Here is a 21,904-nt window from a genome sequence, read left to right as displayed (position 1 = left end):
TATATGCTGTAAGTATCTGCTTGTATATTGTGCTAGCTGTAGATTTAAGCTTCATTTGTATTTCCAGAGCCGGCTGAGTCTAGTCTGGGTGATTTCTCAAGTGTGGGGGGGCGGGGAACACCCAAACCATCACACTCCACCAGCTTCCTCTCACCTTAAGGTATTAACTCTGCTTGCAATTAGAATTGGCTGTTAGTTCTGTACTGTCTGATTTTTTTTTCAGAAGCATTAGCAACAGCTCACCTGTGATATTTAAGTATATTATTATGTCTTCCTGCCCATATGGACAGAAATTGACTACAATGAGTGGTGCAACAGTGCCTTATGTTCAACTGTTTTTCAATTGCAAATGCCAGGAGATACTGTTGGAGATGTATGTGAAGAAAATCAAAACCAGGTTGACAGTGTTACAGTAAAGTCAACGGCATGAAAGATGAAGTGGACTGATGTTGCATTTCTAACTCTACTTACTTCTGACTCTGACTCTTCATGTGATGCTGCTCTCCTGTATCGGACTTTGCTTCCATTTCTTGAATCTTGGCCTGCATCCTTTTCTTCAAGCTTAGCTTTTGTCTTCCCTTTCTTCATAAGAAAATTATCTACCACCCAGAACATCAATGCCTGTTAAAGAGAAGGGGGGAGTTACAGTTCCATTTTCCTCACAGGGCATATCCTCATTTTGTCATTTGATTCAGTCGGTATTTGGACAGAACTGGCAGTAATTCTGAACTGGCCAAACAGGTAAATCCTGTATAAGCAAACAGTCATGTGGCTTATCATAGGACACAGCTACTTCAGACCTTTGTAGAACAGCAGAAAATAAGAAAAGTAGCTGCTATTCAGTGCAATCATGTGTTAACTCTTCACACAGAAATGTGATTCGTTGAGGAAGACATCTTAGTGCAAAAGACTTCCAGTTCTCAAAGTATAAAACCCATGCTTGAACAAATAAGGAAAATAAAAACCCACCAGCAGCTATTAGAGGCAAGGACACCCACCATCTCTGGCTCTAGTCCCTAAATGTCAGATTACTGGAAGGAGTATACTTTGGGAAGGATGATTGCACACTCGCTGTCTTCCTCTGCTCCTTCACAGGCCAGCCACTATGAGCTATGGTCAGACATAGGATACTTCTGTCCTTAGACCAAATGCTTCCTAAAGCAAATTTCACTGCATTTTATAGCTTCTATTTCAGTATTACATCAAATTTACTGAAGTCATCAGCCCAAAGAAGTCTATGAGACATTTCTGCACCTCTCATGAGCCTGGTTACTCATCTCAGTATGGATTTCAGCTTTGTGAAAGAAACCTATCCAGACATTTTATCCATTCTTTAACACCCTTCTTCTTTACCAATTTACTTAAGCACCAAGGTACACTCTGTATTAAGGACTCAGGTTAATTAATAAATGGCAGAACGACACCCAAGCAAACATCTCACAGAAGTGTGCATTGTACTAACGTTAACAAAGAAGGGCACAATCAGCATGACGATAGCCAGCTCCAGCTGGGGGTTCTCTATAGGATTCAATAAAGCGACCTGTGGAAAGAAAAGGAAGTTCAGATGATGGCAGCTCGTGCACACAGCAGTACTGGTAAGTGCAATTGTTCAAGTAATAGCTAATGCTCCAGAAATTATTTGTATGAACCAAAACAGCACAGCTCTGTATAAATGGAAAGTGTTTAGGACAGCTTATAAATTAGCACAGATAAGTAAGTGGGACTGGTAGGGAACTTATCTCTGACAGTTTTGTTTACTGAAGTCTGAAGAGCTGTGTTAATATCATCTCGAACATTTCAGAGCTGCATGCAACCCAGGAACATGTTTTAAGTTCCATCATTATGAAATTTAAACAAAGCAGAGTTTCATAAAATACACTTGTAAGGAAAAGACAGTTTCCAAAGTAGTCCAGAGCATACAAGAGGAACTGTTTTTAATAGGCTTATAGTACCATGCACAATGCTACGGTGCAAAGCCTACCACAACAATCATTTATCTAGCCATCAGCAATGGCCTCACTAATCCATTGCAGATATGTGAAATTCTACAGTTTAGTTCCAGCAACGAGGTCATGTAAGGGAAATGCTTCAAAATACAACAAGACGTTTACAAAATAGCTGTAAGCATGGGTGAAGGAACTAAGGAAAGGAAGAACCACTCGGTAGCTTCAAGAGCATTCAGACAAGAAGACAATAAAATTTATTGCAGCATCTAAAGTCCTTCAAAATATGATAGGCAAAATTATATTCCTGGCAATGGCCACTGGAAAGCCTCATTAGCAGTACCTCAAGCAGGATAAAACAGCACATAGCTACCACAGAGCTAACAGCATTGACTGCAGACAGTTATGTTGCTCAAGCCAAACCAGTAAGTGCTATTAGAAGGTTACTGCTTTACAGCTTTCACTTGAAATTAATTTGTCTGTAAGATGCTAAAAAAATACAAACCTCTTTCCACTGAGGAATAAGCAGCACTATAATGATGATGGTTTTCTCAAATGTCATGATCATTATGTACAGAGCACACTGGCCCACCCAAGCACTGCACTGCAGTGGGTCACCTGCAAGAAAGAAGGAAGGTTCAGCAGATGCAAATGTTGCAGAAAAGCAGTATTAGAAAACATAGGGTGGCTCAACCCTCTTAAAGTGCCTTCTTCAATTTCCTTAGCACTGCTCTTTCCTCAGCTTTCAAAATGTCCCAGTTAGAAACTGAATATTACAAGAGCTTTGCCTCCTTCAGCAGTTAAATGCTGGTTAAATGCTCAGTGTTCTACATAATGTGATGAACACAAGACAGGTGCTAGTTGTTTTACATTTGGTTGTCATGAAATTATTTTTGAACTTCTATCATGAAGCATTAAGTGAAACACAGCTGGGGAAAACATATTTCCCTTCAGTCCAAGGGATGATTTCTGCTATTCTCCCCAGGCTACCTCAAACATATTCTTCCTTTCTACAAAGGCAGTTACCATAACTAACTGATCATTGCTGAAGCAACAAGTCCAAGAGCTGCTATGAAAAAAATGAACAAAACATTAAGATCACAGTTTCAATCCAAATAGATTTAAAATTCTGCTGCACCCCATTTGTGGCAGAGTGTAAACCTGAGTGCATTGTGTTATCTGCCAGTACAGAATGATGATCACAAATATATGAACACAAAAACTTACGTAGACTATTATACTCCATAAGGAAGAAGAGGGGGAAAAAGGTGTAAAAAGGAAAAAGCTTTGCCTGTGATCTTAAAGCATCACTTCACTGGAAAGCAAAGGGAAGCTCTGAAGAGGGTGTTAGTTCTTTAGTCTTCATGATAGTCTTCTGCAGCATCTTCAAAGGCAGCATAAAACTTTTAGCCTGGAGATGAATAATGGGCAGTGGAAATCCAGATGCCTTTATGCATTTGTAATGCATAATGGACACTAGCTACTTCCTTTTCTGGAACATTTCTGAAAGGCTTTCTGTATTAATACTTGGTAATAGACTTGAGACTTACTGTTGGCTGCTCAAATGCTACAAAGAGAAGCTGATAAATCAGACTGGAGTCCACAAGAAAGAAACCTTCCTACTAAACAAGTTTTATGGAGAGAGCTAGTGATCAACACTCAATAGTCCAAGAGGAAAATGGTTTAAGTGCTCAAGTTCAACAATTCTGTTTTGCAGTTTAGGGTTTCTGTTGAAAAAAACAAACAGAGCCAATTTGAAAGGCAAATATGGGTATTTCTAAGCTGAACTACTGTGATTGTTCTGAAAGTACAATGTCTGAGTCAGACTTGAGAATTAAAATTGATTAATTTCTATACTCTACATTTTTATTAGCTTTCTCTCATCTTTTTCATTAACTACCAAATATGAAAAAAGAAAGAAAACAATCCAGCCTTAGTCACAGACTCACCACTGAAACTTACCAGCTCTATTCTAATCTGTATTTAATTCCCAACAGCAAAGAGAGCTATAGCAGTTTTGCATCTATTTCAGCTCTGTCATATGAGATTATGTGCTTCCAAAACCTGCAAAACTCTGCATTGAGAGCTGTGCACTATCACCAATGATTGTTTTGTTCCATGATATACTTGCAGGGAGGGATGCTGATTTGGGAGGGTTTTTTTTCTGGTACAAGGCTGAATTAGAAGTTGTGTATATTAAATTCTAGTTGAGGGCTTACTGCATCTACAAAATTCTCTTTCAGCTCTGATGATGAGCAGAGAGAATGGTGATGTTGTCCACTTAGAATTTACCATGGCTTTTGATAGTGTCCCAAAAGAATCCTTGTAGGAAAGCTGGGGAATTACAAACTGGATGGCTGGAGGAACAATTCTGACAAACTTTTACAATGAATTTATGTTTAAGCTTACAATGAGTTTAAGCACTGGAGTATGTTGTTCAGAGGAGTTCTTAAATCTCACACTAGGGATAAATTTAGAAGTGGACAGGACCATGCCCTGACAAACCTGCTTTAGCTTTGAAGTGAACCCTGCTTTGAGCAACAGGCTGGATTATAAGACCTCTTGAGATCCTTTCCAATCGAATATTTTTTTTCTGCAGTTTTAGAAACTATGCAGTTCATGGGGAAAAGCAGAGGTTAACAACTCAGCACAACAAAAACATCTGGGACATTTGTACGTACAAAGATCGAGCAGACAAACTCAAACCAGAACTTCGATCTAGCGTTGACAGACATAAAACTCTACTATCATTGCTAAAGTCTCCGATAGTCTCTGATTTTACACCTTTTGAGTATGAATGACAGGCCTAGGACAAACTATCAAATCAGTAGAACTATTGTTACTGCAAGCAAAACACATTAAGGCTGAAACTGGAAAACTCTGAATGCTCAGCAATGCCAACTGCAGCAGCATTTTTTGAAGAGCTTGCCTATCCTAGGGCATGCTACTGCTGTCAGCCACTGTGTGGGAGCGCAGCTCTTGAAAAAGATACCTGTGATTCCTCTGTGTTGTAACTACTCTGTTCTTCAAATCCTGACTAATTTTCTCAAATTGCCAACTTACAGAACTACTCCAAGGTGTTAAAGTACTACCCTACATGGCTAAAAGCAAACTGCTCTGCAAGCTACAAATGAAGAGCTAGAGCAAAAAGATGCATCAAATACAAATGTTTAAGCTTTGCCATGTGAGAAGCAAAGACAAGCAAAGAGACCATCGCAAGCTTTAGTTTCCAACAGAGTTCATTGTCAGCAAGAAGGATTTAGTCACCTGTTTTCTACGAACAGAAGCTAAAGTAGCCTCACAAGAAGGGAAGGAGAGCACAGGGAACATTCTCTTCAGTACAGGTCATGACTGGCTTTCTTGTCTTTATATACTCAAATACATTAACTGATTCTGCACTTCTATTAAAATCCAGCTGCTGATGTAATGAATCTGAAAATACAAAACTGTAAATATGAAGACATATCTAATCAACTTGAAAGTTCAGACAGAAAAAAGCCCTTAAGGGAGCATCGTGCTACTTTGGTTGTAAATCAGCATGCAGTGCTGTTTGGCTGTACAAACAGCAACCATTTACCAATGCTGACATGTTGGTATCCATTCTTTCCTTGAGGCATTTATTTTTAAAAACTACCCTCCATATAAAGAAGAGGCTTTTAAAACCAGCAGGACACTGCTATTTTTGTGACAGCTTCAAGTAATGAATCACCAGGGATCAAGTAATGGAGCTAAGAAGGGAAATGAGCTCACAGTGAGAATTAACTTGAGACAAATGATTATTTAGGTTCTAGAAACACAAACAACATCACTCAATCACAAGATGACACTTGGGGTTTTTTTTTGGGGGGGGGGGGGGGGGCTTGTTTGTTTACTCACACTTACAAACAAACTGAAATCACACTGATCTCCAAAATGAAGGCTTTACTACTTCAGATAAAATACCACAAATCTTCAGTGCCTTTCAAAGAGCAAATAACTTACCACTGATGCATGTCAAACATCCATATTTAACTTCAAAATACTAACTTTAAACACACTTGTGACCCCCACAGGAATGCACTTTGTCCCCCTCTTCCACTCAATTTGATTATTTGGAACAATCTTATGAAAACTTAGTTTCTCTGTGTCACAGTGAGAATTTTTAAATCAAATGGCGATATGAGTGACTGTGCTTCAGAAACAGCAGTGTTTGACAGAAGAGGGCAGCAAACAATCCAGCACAGCCTGTCCTCCTCACAGATTTCTTACACAGGATCCAACCTTACTGCACAAGCCTTATTATCAACAACTTCCCACCTGCTCTCTAGTTCTCCCCCACACTATTAACAGGAACACAGGTTTAGAGTATGTTTTTCAATGGCTCTTACAATAGCTTGATCAAGAAAACCCAACACAGTAAGGCCAGGAAAGCAGATTAATGAAGATACAGAAAAGAAAGCACACAAAAATTTGTATTCATAGAATGATTTGGTTGGAGGAGACCTTAAAGATCATATACTTCCAACCCCCCTGCCATGGGCAGGAACATCTTCTACTAGACCAGATTTCTCAAGGCCTCATCCTATCTGGCTAACACTAAATTGTTATCCAATTATATATGCATTGTTCTTTTCATAAAATTGCATACATTGCTTACATACAAAGAATAAATATTTGATGTACAAGTTTAGATATTTCAGATGTCTTAACTCCAAAGCACAAAACTGGATCAGCCACAGACCACCTCTGCAGCAGAACACAAATTCATTTGCTGATTTTAAGAGTTTAAGTTACTCTAGCCACAGGTGCCTCATAACTGTCTAAAATAAAAACAAGTTCAGTTTGGAAGTTAGCAAGAGATAGAGACAAATTTCAGGAGAACAAATACATTTCCCACATTGTCCAATCCATACAGACCATTTAATGTTAAAAGGACAGTAAAAATGGGAGAGAGGAAGAGATCACATTAAAACAAACAAACAATGTTATTAGGAAGAAATGCACTTGTGTCAAATACAATTATAAGTAGTACTTAAAAGCCAGTAACAGATAAACCAACTAAGTTTTTTTGCTCTGAGTGAGTGGAAAGGCAATTTATTATGGGCTGAAAGCTGTTCAAACATCTTTCAATGGCTACAAGCCAGGTCAGCCATCAGGAAGAGGGACTTTGGGCAACAGGTCTCAAAGCTCAGTCGGAATGTGTAGCTTGGCAATACCACAGCTCTTTCCTTGCCCTTTTTCCTTCCCTGGGCATTGCTGCTTACTTAGAGTCCCAATTCTGGGGACTGATCTGGAGGAGCTATTTACTCTTCTACACAGAATGAATTTTCTGATGGTGTAGTGCTCCAATTCAGTTCCCTGAAGAGTCAGATGTGCACCAGTCCAAGGGAAAAAAAAATAAATATTGCACCATGACACATGGGGAAAAAAAAAGCCAGATAAACAGGGTTGTGGCAATGCTGATTTATACAGCTTAAATGGCCATAAACTGTGCCCTAAAAGATACACCTTAAATCTAACAAAAATGCCCTAATGGTACAGGCAATTATTTCCCCTAAGACAGATGCTTGTCAACTTCTCTATTTTAAACTTCTGACATTACCAGAAATAGCAATTAATGCTAATTAACTGTAAACTTCCCAAGCTTTTAAAATACTTCTACTTGGCACAGCCTTTATTTATTTATTCTTACTGTCAGCCACTTAGGAACATTAAAAATGAAGAAAGCTCCAGCCCCAAAACACCTACCACTGATAATTATGGAATTGCTATCAAAGCTTTTACTTTTTTAGACAAACATTATTTTTTTTTGTCCCAAGCCATAGGATTTTTGTTTGTGCCTCTGACGAAGAGCCACAGCGCTCTTTACAAAGCAACCTCTTCTTCCATTCCTATTTCAAGGAGCTTTGGATTTACTTGTTTTTAGGATCTATACAGAAAAATCTTCTGTTCTCCAGACAACACAATCTGAAGATAACAGAATGAAATGTTGATGTTGAGTACCTCTGATATGCCACCTTATCTGCAAATCCATGATTTCTGCAGAGCAGTGCACTTCTGTGGCTACTGTAATGGCAGTAAAATCCCACAACTTCACGTGAACACTAAATCTATCCCTTAGCCTGTACAAGAGACATGTATTTTCCATCAACGATACAGGAGTTTGAGTGACTATTAGTCAAGGAGAAGTCCTTCTTGCCGTTCCCTTCACTCAAGGCTTGTGGTTGTTTATTTTAGAGGGCTGGCAAAACTCTTAACCCATATCTTCAGACAATGGCATGTGGTTCAGTGACAGCTTTAATAGACATGACCTCCCAGCAATCATTTATTTTAGAGCGTTTCAAAGTAAAATTGTCATGCTGCTTTTTCCATGAAACGAGCCAATAACATAATTTGTTCAATCACTCCTAAAGCCCAGATATTCAAGCAGTTGTTCTAAACCGACTAAATGCTTAGAGACTTTCTGAGCTTCCTAAGAGGAGCTGTGTGCCAAGATACACAACTTGAAAGAACCCTCATGGCAAGTGAAGCATTGAAGTGATCACTACAATCATTGTATAAAGATTTTAAAATGGGCTAGCTACTGGCTGAACTAGTCTGAGACTCTACCCTGAAAAAGCTTTTCAGTGCAAGAAGAGGAACATTTACCATATTCTCCAAAGCGAAGGGACTCCCACTGCTGCCACTCCACAATGCTGCTGACTGCCCGAATCCCGATGTAGATTAACAGCATCCCTAGTGTGGCATCTAGCAAGAAGTTGATAAGGTACCTGAAAGGAAAACCATGAAAGAAAAGGAGGAGCAAGGGTCCATTTTCTACAAGTTCAATGTATTTTAACACCATGATTGATAGAAGATCTGTATGCATGTTGAGAAGCCAGAGTCTTAAGAATAATCATTTACCTGCTTCTGTAATTACATAATTAGTATAAAATTTAAACAGTTCAGAAAAGTCTCAATATTTTGTTGCTATCCTTAAAGCTCAGCTCCACTCTGGTGTGTGTATATGCAGATTCTATAGAAACTCTAATATTCATTGAATTCCTTTAAATTAAATAACATATTTCCTTTTAACCATTGCCCAGTTTACTCAGCATGGAAAACCTGTATTTGGAATAAAAAGAAAAGGAATAAAAAAAAAACCCACACATTTTCTTAAAGACACCTCAGGGAAGTGGAAAGTAAAAACCCAACCGAAATGACTTTAATTCCAAGAGGCAAAACTACCACAACTAGACAGATTTTCTTGCTAAGTGGAGTACTATGTCTGGACAGTCTAGTCATTACCTAGGCTAAATTTCAGCTTAGTGTTAGGAAGAAGCGTGATTTCTTGCACTTCAAAATAATTCCTAGGTTCATTAGATGGTGCAGCTGAAATGCAGAGCATTTTCTATATCTGTTTGGTCTATTTACTATCACTAGTTTTAGCTGACCAGAACAGCTGTTGAGAAAGAACCCGCTGTAAAACACATAGCGAACCCCTGTTACTGAGATTGTTATTTGGTAATTCCAAATATGTAAGGTGAACTCTAGGTTATAGGAACTTATCTGCAGGGATGAAAATAGGAAAGCAGAGACTTGTGCACTTCTGCTGGCTGCAGGCAAATCCACAAGGGCAAAATAGTACCAGAAAGTGGAAAGCAAAGACAGAACACCAGCATTCAAAACAGTAAAGGAGAAGCTGTTTTGACCCTAAAAATCCCATCCAAGAGCAGCTCAAAAATAAAAATTAATCAGACAAGCCTTGCTTCAGCCAAGACCTATCCATAAACTTTCCAAAAAACCTGTTGTTTTCTAATAGTTTTGTGTCAAATCAGATTTTGAATGATCTTCGTATTCGACAGAGATTAAAAGCAAGGGTTGGTGTCTGGCAGTGGAAAAATCAGCAATTCCAAGCCTACACAAGTCATTTGAAGGCCACAAGGGGCTGCTGTAAGCCTGCAGCAGGAAGGCAACGACCGGGAGCAAGGAGAAGAGGAGCTGGCTGACACTTATTTCACATCAAATCGGAATTCAGGCAGGCAGGCCAAGCATGCCTGGCATTCCCAACACATCAGGCTCACTACATGTGGGCAATACGCTGACTCGGTGCTGCATTAACCCTGCTCCACCAGCACGAACACTAACAAGGGGCTGCCACTACTGGATAAATGCATCTGGCTGAGAATTCAGTAAGTATAAAGGTTGGAGGCTCCCACAGACTTCGCAGCGTAGCACAGATGGCCAGCTGAGCACCCTTCACTGCAAGTGTTGTTTGCCTTTTTTTTTATTCAAAATTCTTCAAACAACACCCAATCTGTCGAGGTGTTTTAACAGATGTTTTATCAGCTTTGATATTATCACACATCTGCTTGCATTACAGCACAACATTCCCAAGCTAACAAATGGCAACTTCCAATTCTAGTTCTTCCCAAACTGAACCACGACATTTTCTGGCTTTGTTCTGAAAATACTGCACAAGCTACAAAACAAGAAAGAACAGAAAACTCTCCATGATTGAATTTGCTGAGTAAAAGTATTAAAGTCACAGACAGAAACACTGCTTTTAACTCACTACTTCAGGCCCACTTGCACGTTTTTAACCAGGAAAGGGTAAGTAGCTTGGTTAACGCTCCCTGCTGTTTCTGCTAACAAGGAGGATATTCTAGTCTGAGGAGCTATGCAGCTCCACACTGTATTTTATGTTATTCTGGGAACACTGAATAGCAGTTCCCTGCTTCACCCTCTGACTTGTTTTGTGTCATGTGACACCTACATCAAGTGTTTGCAAACAAAGTTAGGTGCACTACATTAAGACACCTAAAAGAGCATGCATTAGTCTTGTACTTTGAAAACTCAGCACTCAAGACAAAGTTATTTCTGATTTTAAACACTGACAAGCTTAGCTGGCCTTTGGTTCACTTACCTGAATAGGCACTTCCCTATATAAAACCAGAATGAAAGTAATTTGAACCTGCCACTTCAGGAGATTTTTAAGCCAGTAAGCAAGAGAATTCCTAGAGTGATGTCTGGTATTACTGAAGCTGTCATGATTAGAACTTAAACTTTACAGTTATTGTGTTAAGTGCATTTTCCCTACTAAAATGCCTTGTGGTTAGAGCTGAAAAGCAGTGTTTTGCTTGCACATTTATAGTATGTAGGAGCACAAAAGAAATGGAGGGGGAATAAAGGAAATAGACCAGGCTTGTGAAACGACACAAGCACATTCCTTCAGCTGTGTAGCTTCATCTGTTCACCAAAGGACAACAGTGAGCAGATGCTATTGAAGGAACTGCATTGGTTTTACAGAGGAAATTATCAGGCTTTTAAAAGTAATTTCACAGCTTCTATTACCAGAAATGTATAAGCTTCTTTGAGCATGAGCCCTATCAAGAACAAACCCAAACAATTACCATTTGCTTCAGGAGCTCCTGTAAAGAGCCTGATGGGGCCTTAGTCATAAAATCTTCAGGTTTAATATACTATGGCAACATGCTTATCTACTTAGTCACACTGCTCCAAGCGTGACATTGCAAAATTAATTTTTGTAGTAACTGTCTGGGCACTGAGCAAGATTTCCTGCTTTTAACAAAATGAAACTAATACTGCAGTAGCTAATGTAGTTTTTAAAAGAAAACACAAGCATGAATGATTATTGTTAAATGTCACTGTAAGCAACCTGAATTTATCTAACTTGCTGCAGTGAACAGAGCAAGTGGAGGCTGGTGTACACAAGATCCAGCTCCTTTGGTTCCCAGCATCTCCTTCAGTAAACAGCCTCGTATTACACCGTGCATTTTAAGTCCTTGTTCATTAATTGGAGAAGTAGTAGTAATAAGAGTCTTCCCTCAGTCTAAAATATCTATATACAGCCCAGGAAAAGCTTCCTCAGGTCCTGACAGCCGTGAACTAAAAGAACATTACTATGATCCTTGATTAGCTAAGCTTAAACCACAGGGTTTTGAAAGTGATTGATTTTTAGCATGAAAATTGGTTTCTCAGCTCTGTCTTGCACTATCATGCACATAAAGCATCAAACTCAACTCTGAAACTTCCATAAAGACCAATTATTCTGAAATGAGACACTCACAGTGAACAAGGGTCTTCTTCTGTAAGGTCTGATAAATAGACATTTGCAAAGTGGATGAACAACATTCCTATGGCTTGCTTGGAAGTATCTAAAAACCTGTACAGAAGAAAAACAGTTTTAATGTCAGACAAATCTGTTTACACCACAGTCAGACACTGCAAATTTATTTTAATTAAAACTCCATCTCAATTATTCATTTTTCTTCAAATGAGAACAGCAGAATGATAAAGAATCATAGTGTTTAGCTTATTGAACAATGTTCCATTTTAAATTCTGCTCCTTTTTCCCCTTGAATATTCATAACAATAAATCAAATTATACTAACTTGAAACTTCACCACTGCAAATTTAAAACCCAACGATATCCTCTTGGTATCACATACATTATCCAAGAGCTAATCCTCACTAAACCTAGCTAAGTCTTTAATAACCTCCTGTAAACAATGAGTATCCCAGCCTCACCAGACATTTCTGTCCTTTAACCTTTATGCATTTTTAACAAGTTTATGGCACAGACAAAAATAAAATCCTCATTGAGTGGTCACTGGTAAACAATGTAATAGCTGGCAAACAAGTTCTTTATTTAGAGCATTTTGCTGAAAAGCCAACCTATTTTTGACCTGAAAGTATGAAGTGGTCTCACTGAAACGTTCTGTAATGTGACAGTTGCAAGAGAATGACAACCTTGGAAGCATGAACTCCAAATCAGGTGACAGAGCTGAAGAGAAGGCAGTTTAATACTTATAAGGAATATATTAAAAAAAAATCACTTAGGCATTGATTCAGTGTTGACTCCAGCCCTTGCACAAAATCAAAACTTCCAGTGCATGTATTATTAAATGTGAAATACAGGAACTGCGTCAAAGTTACTCTCTAAACAATTTTGCCTGTGGATTCCATGTCTAAAAGGATCCAAACAACATTTTATGCCTAAATTCACCTCCCTTCCATGATAACTTTTGTCTTAAACTTTATCCTCTTGCATTTGTTGTATGACACTAAAAGCAGAGAGTTGAAGATGATGCAGGACACCAGTGAGTTACAGTACACCGTATTATGAGATTCTTTGCTTAAAAATTAAGGGCTATCACTGTAGTTCTTGGAACTTCAGGCTGAGGCAGTCTGTAGCACACAACAACTTTGTTTTTTTCAACAAAGGTTAGGATTAGCTTTGAAAAGCAGCATTATACAAGATGACTTTAAACCACTAAAGTTTTCAACAGCTGGAATGACACTTTAACATCTACATCAGTCTCAAAACCAGTACTGCTTATGTTGGCATTGCTACAATCCCACAACTTTTAAAAACAAATATATATTTTTATAACTTGTGTTCTTTTATAGCTCATGTATTTGTATGCTTTACCATACTGCTTTCTATCTTAAACGTAGTAGGATAGTTACAGAAAAGGGAATTTCAAGCTTTTTGTAAGCTTATATAGACTTTAGATGTTCAGATGACAGCTGCATGTTTTAATCTTCAGGAGGTAGTGCAGCTTGAAGCCTTGTGCCTAACTGCACATCCATGTAGAGATTCCCAGAGATGTATAGTAAACAAGCGCTAGCAGAAAAATGTACAGAACCTAATTTTTTGTTAAGTCATGTATTTTGGTAATTTTTTTGTTGCTCCTTACAATCAGTCACCAGTTTCTTGCCATCGTGTTTTTAACCATCACATGCAAACAATCAGTCCTTCAATGATAGAAGAATTTAAGCCTAAAGCATGCAGAAGCATACCATATCCTCCAGGGACGTCTTTCATGCTTTGGTTCTCTGAAGCGTTTTACTAAGAAGAAAAACAAAACAAAACAAGAGATGTTGAAAACAATCATCAACTCCCAAAACAAGGAAAACACAGAGATGCAAAAAGCTTGCAGAAATGCTACATTTTTTGACAAACCAGTTGTTCCACAAATGCATTTCACTTTATCAATCTCTAAGGATACATTGTTAAAGAAACTGGCTCCATTCTGTCACCTTCAAATTTCTACAGATCCATCGTCTGCCTGCCAACACACCTCATGTGCAAAACTCATCTATTACCCACCACCATCTCACTGGCCTTAGCTTTTATGACTGCCCATCCAGAAAATTTAATTTCCAATAGTAAAGCAAGTAGTAGAAAAAGCTGTTTCCTTTGCTCACTGGAGACCAAATTGGAATATAGAAGCAATCTGCAATATTAGAAATAAATCAAGTGAAGTAGTTTTTTGAAGCTGGAAGTTTCAAATAGGATGCTGTCTGTAAGTGATGCTTACCTAGCCTACAAGCCTTTAAAACACATTTTGGTTTACGAACCAATCACAACTTCTTCACAAGTAAGGCAATTCCCCCCAAAGCCAACCATCTTCACGTGATGCAGCATTAAGAGAATTATCTGAATGCCTTAAAATAAACAACAATTCACCTCCAAGGTGGGGGGGCAACAGTTGCAGGGAACACCAAGCTTACTACTTGCCATGTAAGTGTCTGTCATTGCTTCTGACAGCAGAGAGAAACTAAGTTTCACTCCAATATGAAATTAAAAGCTGACAAGAGGAAAAGAAGGCACATGTACACCAAAGATAAAGTGGTAGTAACAACACTGGCCAGCAATTTCTCTGTGAAGAGCATGCCATGTACAGAAAACTTCTGTTGCAATCCAGCAACAGTTAGCTAGTCAGAAGTTTGCAACATGTTCTCCTCAATCACACTATGGACTACTTTAATTAGTGTTGCTTTTACACAACTGAAGCCACAAAGCATCATAAAACAAATTAATTTTCAACTTACAGTGGAATTTGTGTGAGATGCTTTTCTGCTGACAAAACAGAAATCAATCTGGTAAGGTTTGTGTATTTCACAGTGGAGGGGACAAGGTTCCAAGCTTAGGTTTTAGTTTATTATTACTATGAAGAAGCTGTATAAACCTGCAGATTCATTTCTTTCTCTGAAGTATTCACACACAAAAACTCACCCCACAAAACCAAACAAATCCAAATAAAACAAACAAAAAACCCAACAAATTTTTTTTGGAAAAGCATATTCAAACCAATTTGGCTAACAGCTGATTGTGTTATTTTGGGACTGTGTTATTCTGTGAACACAATTTCAAGTGTTATCCACACCGAGAACAAGACTTCAGAAGGTCTTTCTCAGGCCAATTCTGAAAACATTTTGTTTGAGTTAACATTAAACAAGACAGTTAACTTCCAAAGCCTCTTCAGATGTCTTCTGGGAATGTATTAAATGTCTGATCACATCACAAACACTTACCCCCCCCAAGTGAAATGAGACAATCTGTTCAAATGCTTCAGGAGTTGCTACCTGTACACGTGAAAGTCCAGTAGACCCATACAAAACCGGTTTATTTTCTCAGTCTAGCCTACTGCAGCTCCATGTCTGTGGACAACCAGGCTTTACTCAGAGTGGTTAGGCAACACCTTGAGTACTGTGTCCAGTTCTGGGCCACTCAATTTAAGAAAGATGTTGAGGTGCTTGAACATGGCCAGAGAAGGGCACCAAGGCTGGTCAGGGGGCTGGACCACAAGCCCTACGAGGAGTGGCTGTGGGAGCTGGGGTTGTTCAGCCTGGAGAAGAGGAGGCTCAGGGGAGAACTTACTGCCCTCTACAACTACCTGAAAGGAGGTTGTAGCCAGGTGGGGGTTGATCTCTTCACCCAGGCACCCAGTGACAGAACAAGAGGACAGTCTCAAACTGCACCAGGGCAAGTTTAGGCTGGACATTAGGAAGAAATTATTCATGTAAAGAGTGATTGCCATTGGAATGGGCTGCCCAGGGAGGTGGTGGAGTCACCATCCCTAGAGGTGTTTAAGAGGCTGGATGAGGTACTTAATGCCATGGTTTAGTTAATTAGAAAGGTTAGGTGGTAGGTTGGACTCGACAATCCAAGAGGTCCTTTCCAACCTGGTTAATTCTGCAATTCTATTTCTGACATGTGGTAAGTATGGCCAGGCATTTTCCTACAGACCTCTGATGCAGCACCCAGATTGTGCTGCCTACTCAACACAATACATTACTATCACATGAGAGTGGTTCAAGGTGGGAGCTGCAGACAGCTAAGGCTTCTCCCGTAAGTAAACTGAGAAAAAGACCAATAGGTTGTAGACAACCACACCAGTGCCATCAGGGCTCACAGAGTGTTTGCAATCAAATTAATTCTGTAGTCAGAAATCAGTATTTTTCAGACTGATTCTGTACGTTTCTTAAGCATCTATCAAACTGGAGAGGGGCAAGTGAAAGAAACTCCCCCAAAACATGTCATGATTGTAGATGCTTTCAGCCCCACTCACAGTTTCTCTTGGCAGTCTGCACTGCCTCAGTGTAAACTCTGAGACGTGCACTGGTGTGTGTGTCAGCTGACAGATGGATCTCAATCTGCCAGCTTCGCACTGTGAGGAGGTGGTACTGCTCCATATGCTCCGATCCAGAGCGTTATACTGGCACTAGCAAGAATTCACCACATTTAATATTAATTAACTAATAATGTTCAGAATTTCAAGCTGAATTACAAATGAAGAAAGGAGTGCTGCTTGTTTATCCAGTCAGTGCCAGAATTTTTCAGGGAAGGAAACAAAAGCACTTCTGCCAACAAGCCTGTAAGCTGCCAGATGGACAGATAATAGATAAGCATATAAGGCAAGAGTATTGCTAATGCAAAATTCAAGTTCATTAAATTGTTTCCCGCTTCATTGAAATTCTAGGAATAATTTATGTCAGAATGCTGTGAAAGGGTTGCTAAGTTACTTTCACACAGGAGTCTTGCAACTGGTGTTGGAGAAAACGGAACCCATAGAGAAGAATAAAAGCTATATATAAGAACAGAGACAAGAAACAAAGTAAAACCTCCCAAACTGTCAATATGAAAAGCAACACTTGAACCTACACTTAAAATTCAGTCTTTCCTCCTCTCCCTCCTTCACCTTCTCATCAGGAAGGCCCATTGGAAATATTTTTGCAATATGGATTCAAGAACTCCCAAGTTTCTGGGTGGCTGCTCATGAAGCCGCACAAAACCGGCCCATCACAAACACCTGAAATGTTTCTACACATGACATGTTACTGTATTTCTTAGACACATGCTCTGACAGTTCACAGTAAGAATCCAATTCCAGTAAAGACCTAAGAAGATTTTTCTAGCTCATTAATTTGAAATTAATAAAAAAAAGGAAAATAAGCTAAAGAATACTGAACATGCTTGATGTCCTCTGCAGCTGTACCACAAAAACAATGCTCTTCTGAGAAATTCTATCTGTACTTCCAGTGCTGCTCAGAACTTTCTCAAAAATCAGTCCAAGACAAAGCATGTGACAAAACATTCTGTTTCATACACCTCCTACACATTTCTGTCATCAGGCCACAGTAAAGCAGAAGCTGAGCTATCCAAACAGAAGAAAACAACCAAAAGGAGAGAAGGTTTCCAAGGACAGGACCACATTCGCACATCACACATGCAAACCTGCTCACCTGTGTGGGCAATTTCAGCAAGAACAGAATCAGATCCCTCTTGCAGGTGCACAGCATTGGGCACAAGCTGCATCCAGGGAAATTCCAGTATGACAGAAGCAAGAAATTTCCAGTGAAAGCAATTAAACTCTGAAGACACTGGGAAACTTGCTGCAGTCTCACAACCTTTGAAAATCCAGCTGAATAATGTTTTGACCAAGGGCACCTAGGCTGGCCCTGCTCGATGCAGGAGTTAGAAGCAAGGGACATTTAGGGCCTTTTACAACAAAAGCTGGTCCATACATCTAAAAATTCTTTGTGATATGATGCTTGAAAGTGCCAAGATTTGCACCAATTACCAAGGGACCAAAATATGGCTAATTGAAAGCTCCCCCCACACATATGCATGCACAGAATTCACAAGTGAGAAATATGCTGGGAGTTTGAGCTTTCCTTCAGTGTAGCACCTTGAGTGTGTTTAATCTCATCCAGCAGGTTGGCTTTGCTGGGCTTCCTGAGAACTGTGCAGCAACCAGACACATCCTCCAGCACAGGTGTCACAGGATGAGTACGGTGTTATCTCTAGGATTACTTTGATGTTACCTCACATCATGCCCCACATTGCCAGTAGAATGCTGTTTTATTAACAGTGTATGGAGTAACAGCTGAGGAGTTAAATGGAAAATTAGCATCCAAACTCAGAATAGGATGCAGGATTTCATATGGCCACTCTCAGACGACTGAACTATTTTCAGAACATTTGGTTATCAGGAGAACATATGCATCATAGGTTGGATCCTGCAATTTCTAACCCTGTTAGAAACTTGTGAAATCAACTACATATGCAGGCTGGGTTCCAATTTTTTAAAATTCTGTTTAGGAATACTGTAAGAAACACTGGCCTGCTTGTTAGTATCAACATTTTTCCAAGAGTGGGAACCATGTCTGCCATGAGTAAGCCACGTGCACTAACAATTCCTGAACATCCGCACCAGCATGGAATGACAACTACTGCTGAATCTTACATTACCTGGACTCTTTATCATACATTTGAACTTATGTCCCTTTCCCACTACAGCAAAGTTTGTCTTGCAGTTTCACTTTGTCCCCTCTCTGCCTCTTTGTCACAGCAAAGAGAGAATAAGAAATTACAGCTTTCAAATTAACACTGCAAAGAAACAGCATGCCTAATGAGAACAAGCAAAACCAGTGTCTTACAGAAATGTATACAAAGCGTGTAAACCACTGTGTCAGTTGATTGCCAAAAGCTTTTGTGACACTTTTGAGCTCAGCATCTCCTATGCAATCAGGTTTTTAAAAATATTTATAGAACATGCACATGTGTGTGTGTTTAAAGAGAGGTAATACATGTGATTGTAAAAAACAGACCCAAAAAAACAGTGTTTTTGGCTTGCTTTTCATTTCTCCAGACAAAAAAGGAGACGTGCTATGTTCTTAGTAGTTCAGTTTTTGCCCTACTGAAATTTGCTTCCTAAATCCCCTTAGTGACAAACAAAAAGCTCAAATACAGGATACCCTTAGAGTCTGCTGTTTGCTGCCCTAAGAACCTCAAGAGTCTTCATGATATTTTTGCTTAATGACCAACATTCTTGGACACCAATTGTATCAAAGCAGAAATTATACTAATCGATTTCCACTTACATCCATCAATACAGCTGCTCTGGAGACAGATACCAGGAAGCCATGGGTTCATGATGAACTTATGGAATAACTTAATGGAAAATGTTGTTCTAGTCAGTGTTAAAGACTGACATGCTATGAAGGGTGTGAGCTCACTGCCTTTGCTCTCCTGCAAAAGGGATTTTAAAAACTTCTGCAAGACACAGAGTATTACTCATGCAATTACCCAGCCTCTTATTGCTCCTGCGTCCTTGGTCTCACTGATTCTGTACAAATATGTGGGTAATTAAAGACTTGTCCATTAAAGACTGTCACCCAGGGAGAAATGCTGGACACAATGAAGTTTAATGATCCAGCTAGTTAGTTATTCAAGGGCATCATAGATCAATGATGCAGTGTCTGAGCAGCCATGCAGTACCTGCCGATCTTATTCCAGTCCCTTCATTCCAGTGGTAGCAGTTGCAAGAATGTTGCAGCTACAGTTTTCAGTCAGCAAACACTCTAGGATAGTTAAATGGACACTGGCACTCACTAGAGCAGAAAACAAGGGACTCTGTTGTACTGCAGAGTTAAATGCATAGCTTAGCAGACACTCTGCACTATCTCATGACCAGGACTCTTTTGTCTCAACACAAATTACATAAGATGATGGAAAATGATGTGTCAACACGGTCTTTCACAGAACGTATCAAATGGGCAACAGTGCTTGCTGGATAAACACTGGACATCAACAATTACAGGAAGCTACTCTGTGAAGACATTTCCCACCTGCTTCCCCACCCAGCTAAAAACCAAAACCACTTGTAAATTGTGTCCCTGCAAAGGTTTTGTGAAAGCTAAAGGAATGGTTATCACAAAGTGAAGCTCCTCAACACAGTGCATGGGAGGAGAGGACAAAAACATTTTCAGGAAAAGAAAACAACCACCAAATAAAATACTATTACTTGAGCTTTGTAATGAAAGAACGTTGCTTCTCGAGGAAGGGCAGCCAAATGTGTTACATGAGGTTGGGGAGCTTTTTATTCCTAACACAGATGTATTTCAAGCATTTGGAGATTATGACTATTTTTCATTTTACAGCCCATACTGATTGGATGGAGGAGACAAAAGTAAGTCATATTACCTGTCACATACAATTCAGCCTAAGACAAACTCACCAAGGCTGATCTCATGCATCCTGGCAGCACACAACAATGTAGCTCTGACAGAAGCATTAGCTTGGCTGTCGATACAGGAAACAAATGTGTCGTAGCAGAGCCATGCAGCCCAGACACACCGCACCAACAGCCACTGGAATTGAGCTTCTTCCCCCACCCGCCTTTATTTTTAATTAAAGCATACATTTAAAACTAGTGTAGGAGACAAAAAAAAATAGACAGAAGCTTTCACTTTCAACTGCTCCCCAAAGAGAGCAGCACTTGAGAAGTCAGAAAATGCATGCAATATGCACAATGTAAATAAAAGTTATTCAGCCCTTTACTTCCTAAAAGAATTCCAGGTGTACAGCAGTACTAAAAATAGAGGGCTGCATTTGCCTGCTTTAAGAATCCTAAAAAGCACAGGTAGCTCAGGAAATATTTATCCAAATAGCAAAGTTTGAAGACAAAATCGGATCTTGGAGACAGGATTTTGTTTTCTTTGCATTTAGCATACACAGCACAGTTGGGTCAAGTTGTGCTCTATGTGAAGGGTCATAATAAATCACAGTTTCTCAGCACTTTAAGAGGCAGAAGCAGATGCTAATAGTTCTTCAACAGGTACAAAATAGTTAAAGGGTTTAGAAGTTTAATGCACAGCCCTCTTGCAAACACTTTTATACTCTGAATCAGGTGTTAATGCACAGCTACCAAAAAACTTCCAAAAGGCAGGTTGCTAGAGAAACAAACAGCCTGTTCCTACCATAAAACACATACACCTAGTGAGATCTGGAAAATACAGTCTGCTGTGTCCAAGTGGATTTTTTTTCTTTCCATTGAAAATAACCATTTGGGAAGTTTGAATTATTTAGTACAAAATAAACAGAATCAATCCATATTAGTGTGCACTAAGCAGCAATTTACAATTCACAACACCACTTTCACATACAGCATTCAGAAGATCACTCAGTAATACATGAAGTTTTCCTAGAGTTATTAGTATGACAACAGATATCAATGAACTTTAAGTCATTCAAGCCAGATGTTTTAAAGCAGCTCATGGGAGGTGACAGAACTGTCAAAGCACAGCCACAAACTCACTGTCATTCATTAAAATATTAACTAAGCCAGTAACTGTAGCAGCTTTACAAGCAGAAAGCAAACCCAAAATACAAATTCTCCCTGTCCTGATCACCTTGCAGCTTATAGGTCAGTTCATTCCCAAGTCCTCCTGTGAGCGTGTCTGTGAGCTATCTTACACCTGAAGTGATGAATCAGAATCATGTACATGGGCTATGAGGAACTGGAATTGTCAATCTGTTTTAACATGTTTGCAGTCTCAACATTCATTACATATGACAGCATGTGTACAATAATGTTTATATATGTGTGATGTATATATGTGTCAGTTATAGAAAACCAGCTCTTCAGTACCTTGAGCAACAGAGCAAACACGTTTAATTACTCTTGGTTAAATCCTAAAACCTCATCCCTGTGCTACATCACCTCATGCAAAGCCAGTATCATGCAAGCCCAAAACAAGTGTAGTTTAACAGTGGGGTTTAATGTACCCGGTTTTACAGAGAATACATTTTGCTGTGGTCAAGAAATCTTTGAGAATGCAAAACATTTCCTACCAACAGGCAGGAGAAAGCAGACCTGATTTTTCATTTCATCAGCAAAATCCACACA

At 39.3% G+C, this 21,904-nt stretch overlaps 1 protein-coding gene across 3 annotated transcripts in view; it reads right to left on the bottom strand.

Moving 5' to 3' along the window:
• STIMATE (STIM activating enhancer) overlaps positions 1 to 21,904 on the bottom strand; it is a 31,509-nt gene that overhangs the window by 1,859 nt on the left and 7,746 nt on the right. For all 3 annotated transcript variants that reach the window (XM_064156533.1, XM_064156532.1, XM_064156535.1), the window contains exons 2-7: positions 13,728 to 13,776; positions 11,992 to 12,087; positions 8,571 to 8,692; positions 2,449 to 2,561; positions 1,463 to 1,540; positions 472 to 621 (exon numbers count right to left, since the gene is read on the bottom strand). In XM_064156533.1, the coding sequence (XP_064012603.1) occupies positions 472 to 621; positions 1,463 to 1,540; positions 2,449 to 2,561; positions 8,571 to 8,692; positions 11,992 to 12,087; positions 13,728 to 13,776 (608 nt within the window). The remainder of the gene's footprint in view (positions 1 to 471; positions 622 to 1,462; positions 1,541 to 2,448; positions 2,562 to 8,570; positions 8,693 to 11,991; positions 12,088 to 13,727; positions 13,777 to 21,904) is intronic.

This window comes from Pogoniulus pusillus, chromosome 16 (genome assembly GCF_015220805.1).
Source record: "Pogoniulus pusillus isolate bPogPus1 chromosome 16, bPogPus1.pri, whole genome shotgun sequence".
NCBI lineage: Eukaryota > Metazoa > Chordata > Aves > Piciformes > Lybiidae > Pogoniulus > Pogoniulus pusillus.
The sequence above is the reverse complement of the archived record's forward strand: the minus strand, read 5'-3'. Positions and strand labels throughout refer to the sequence as shown.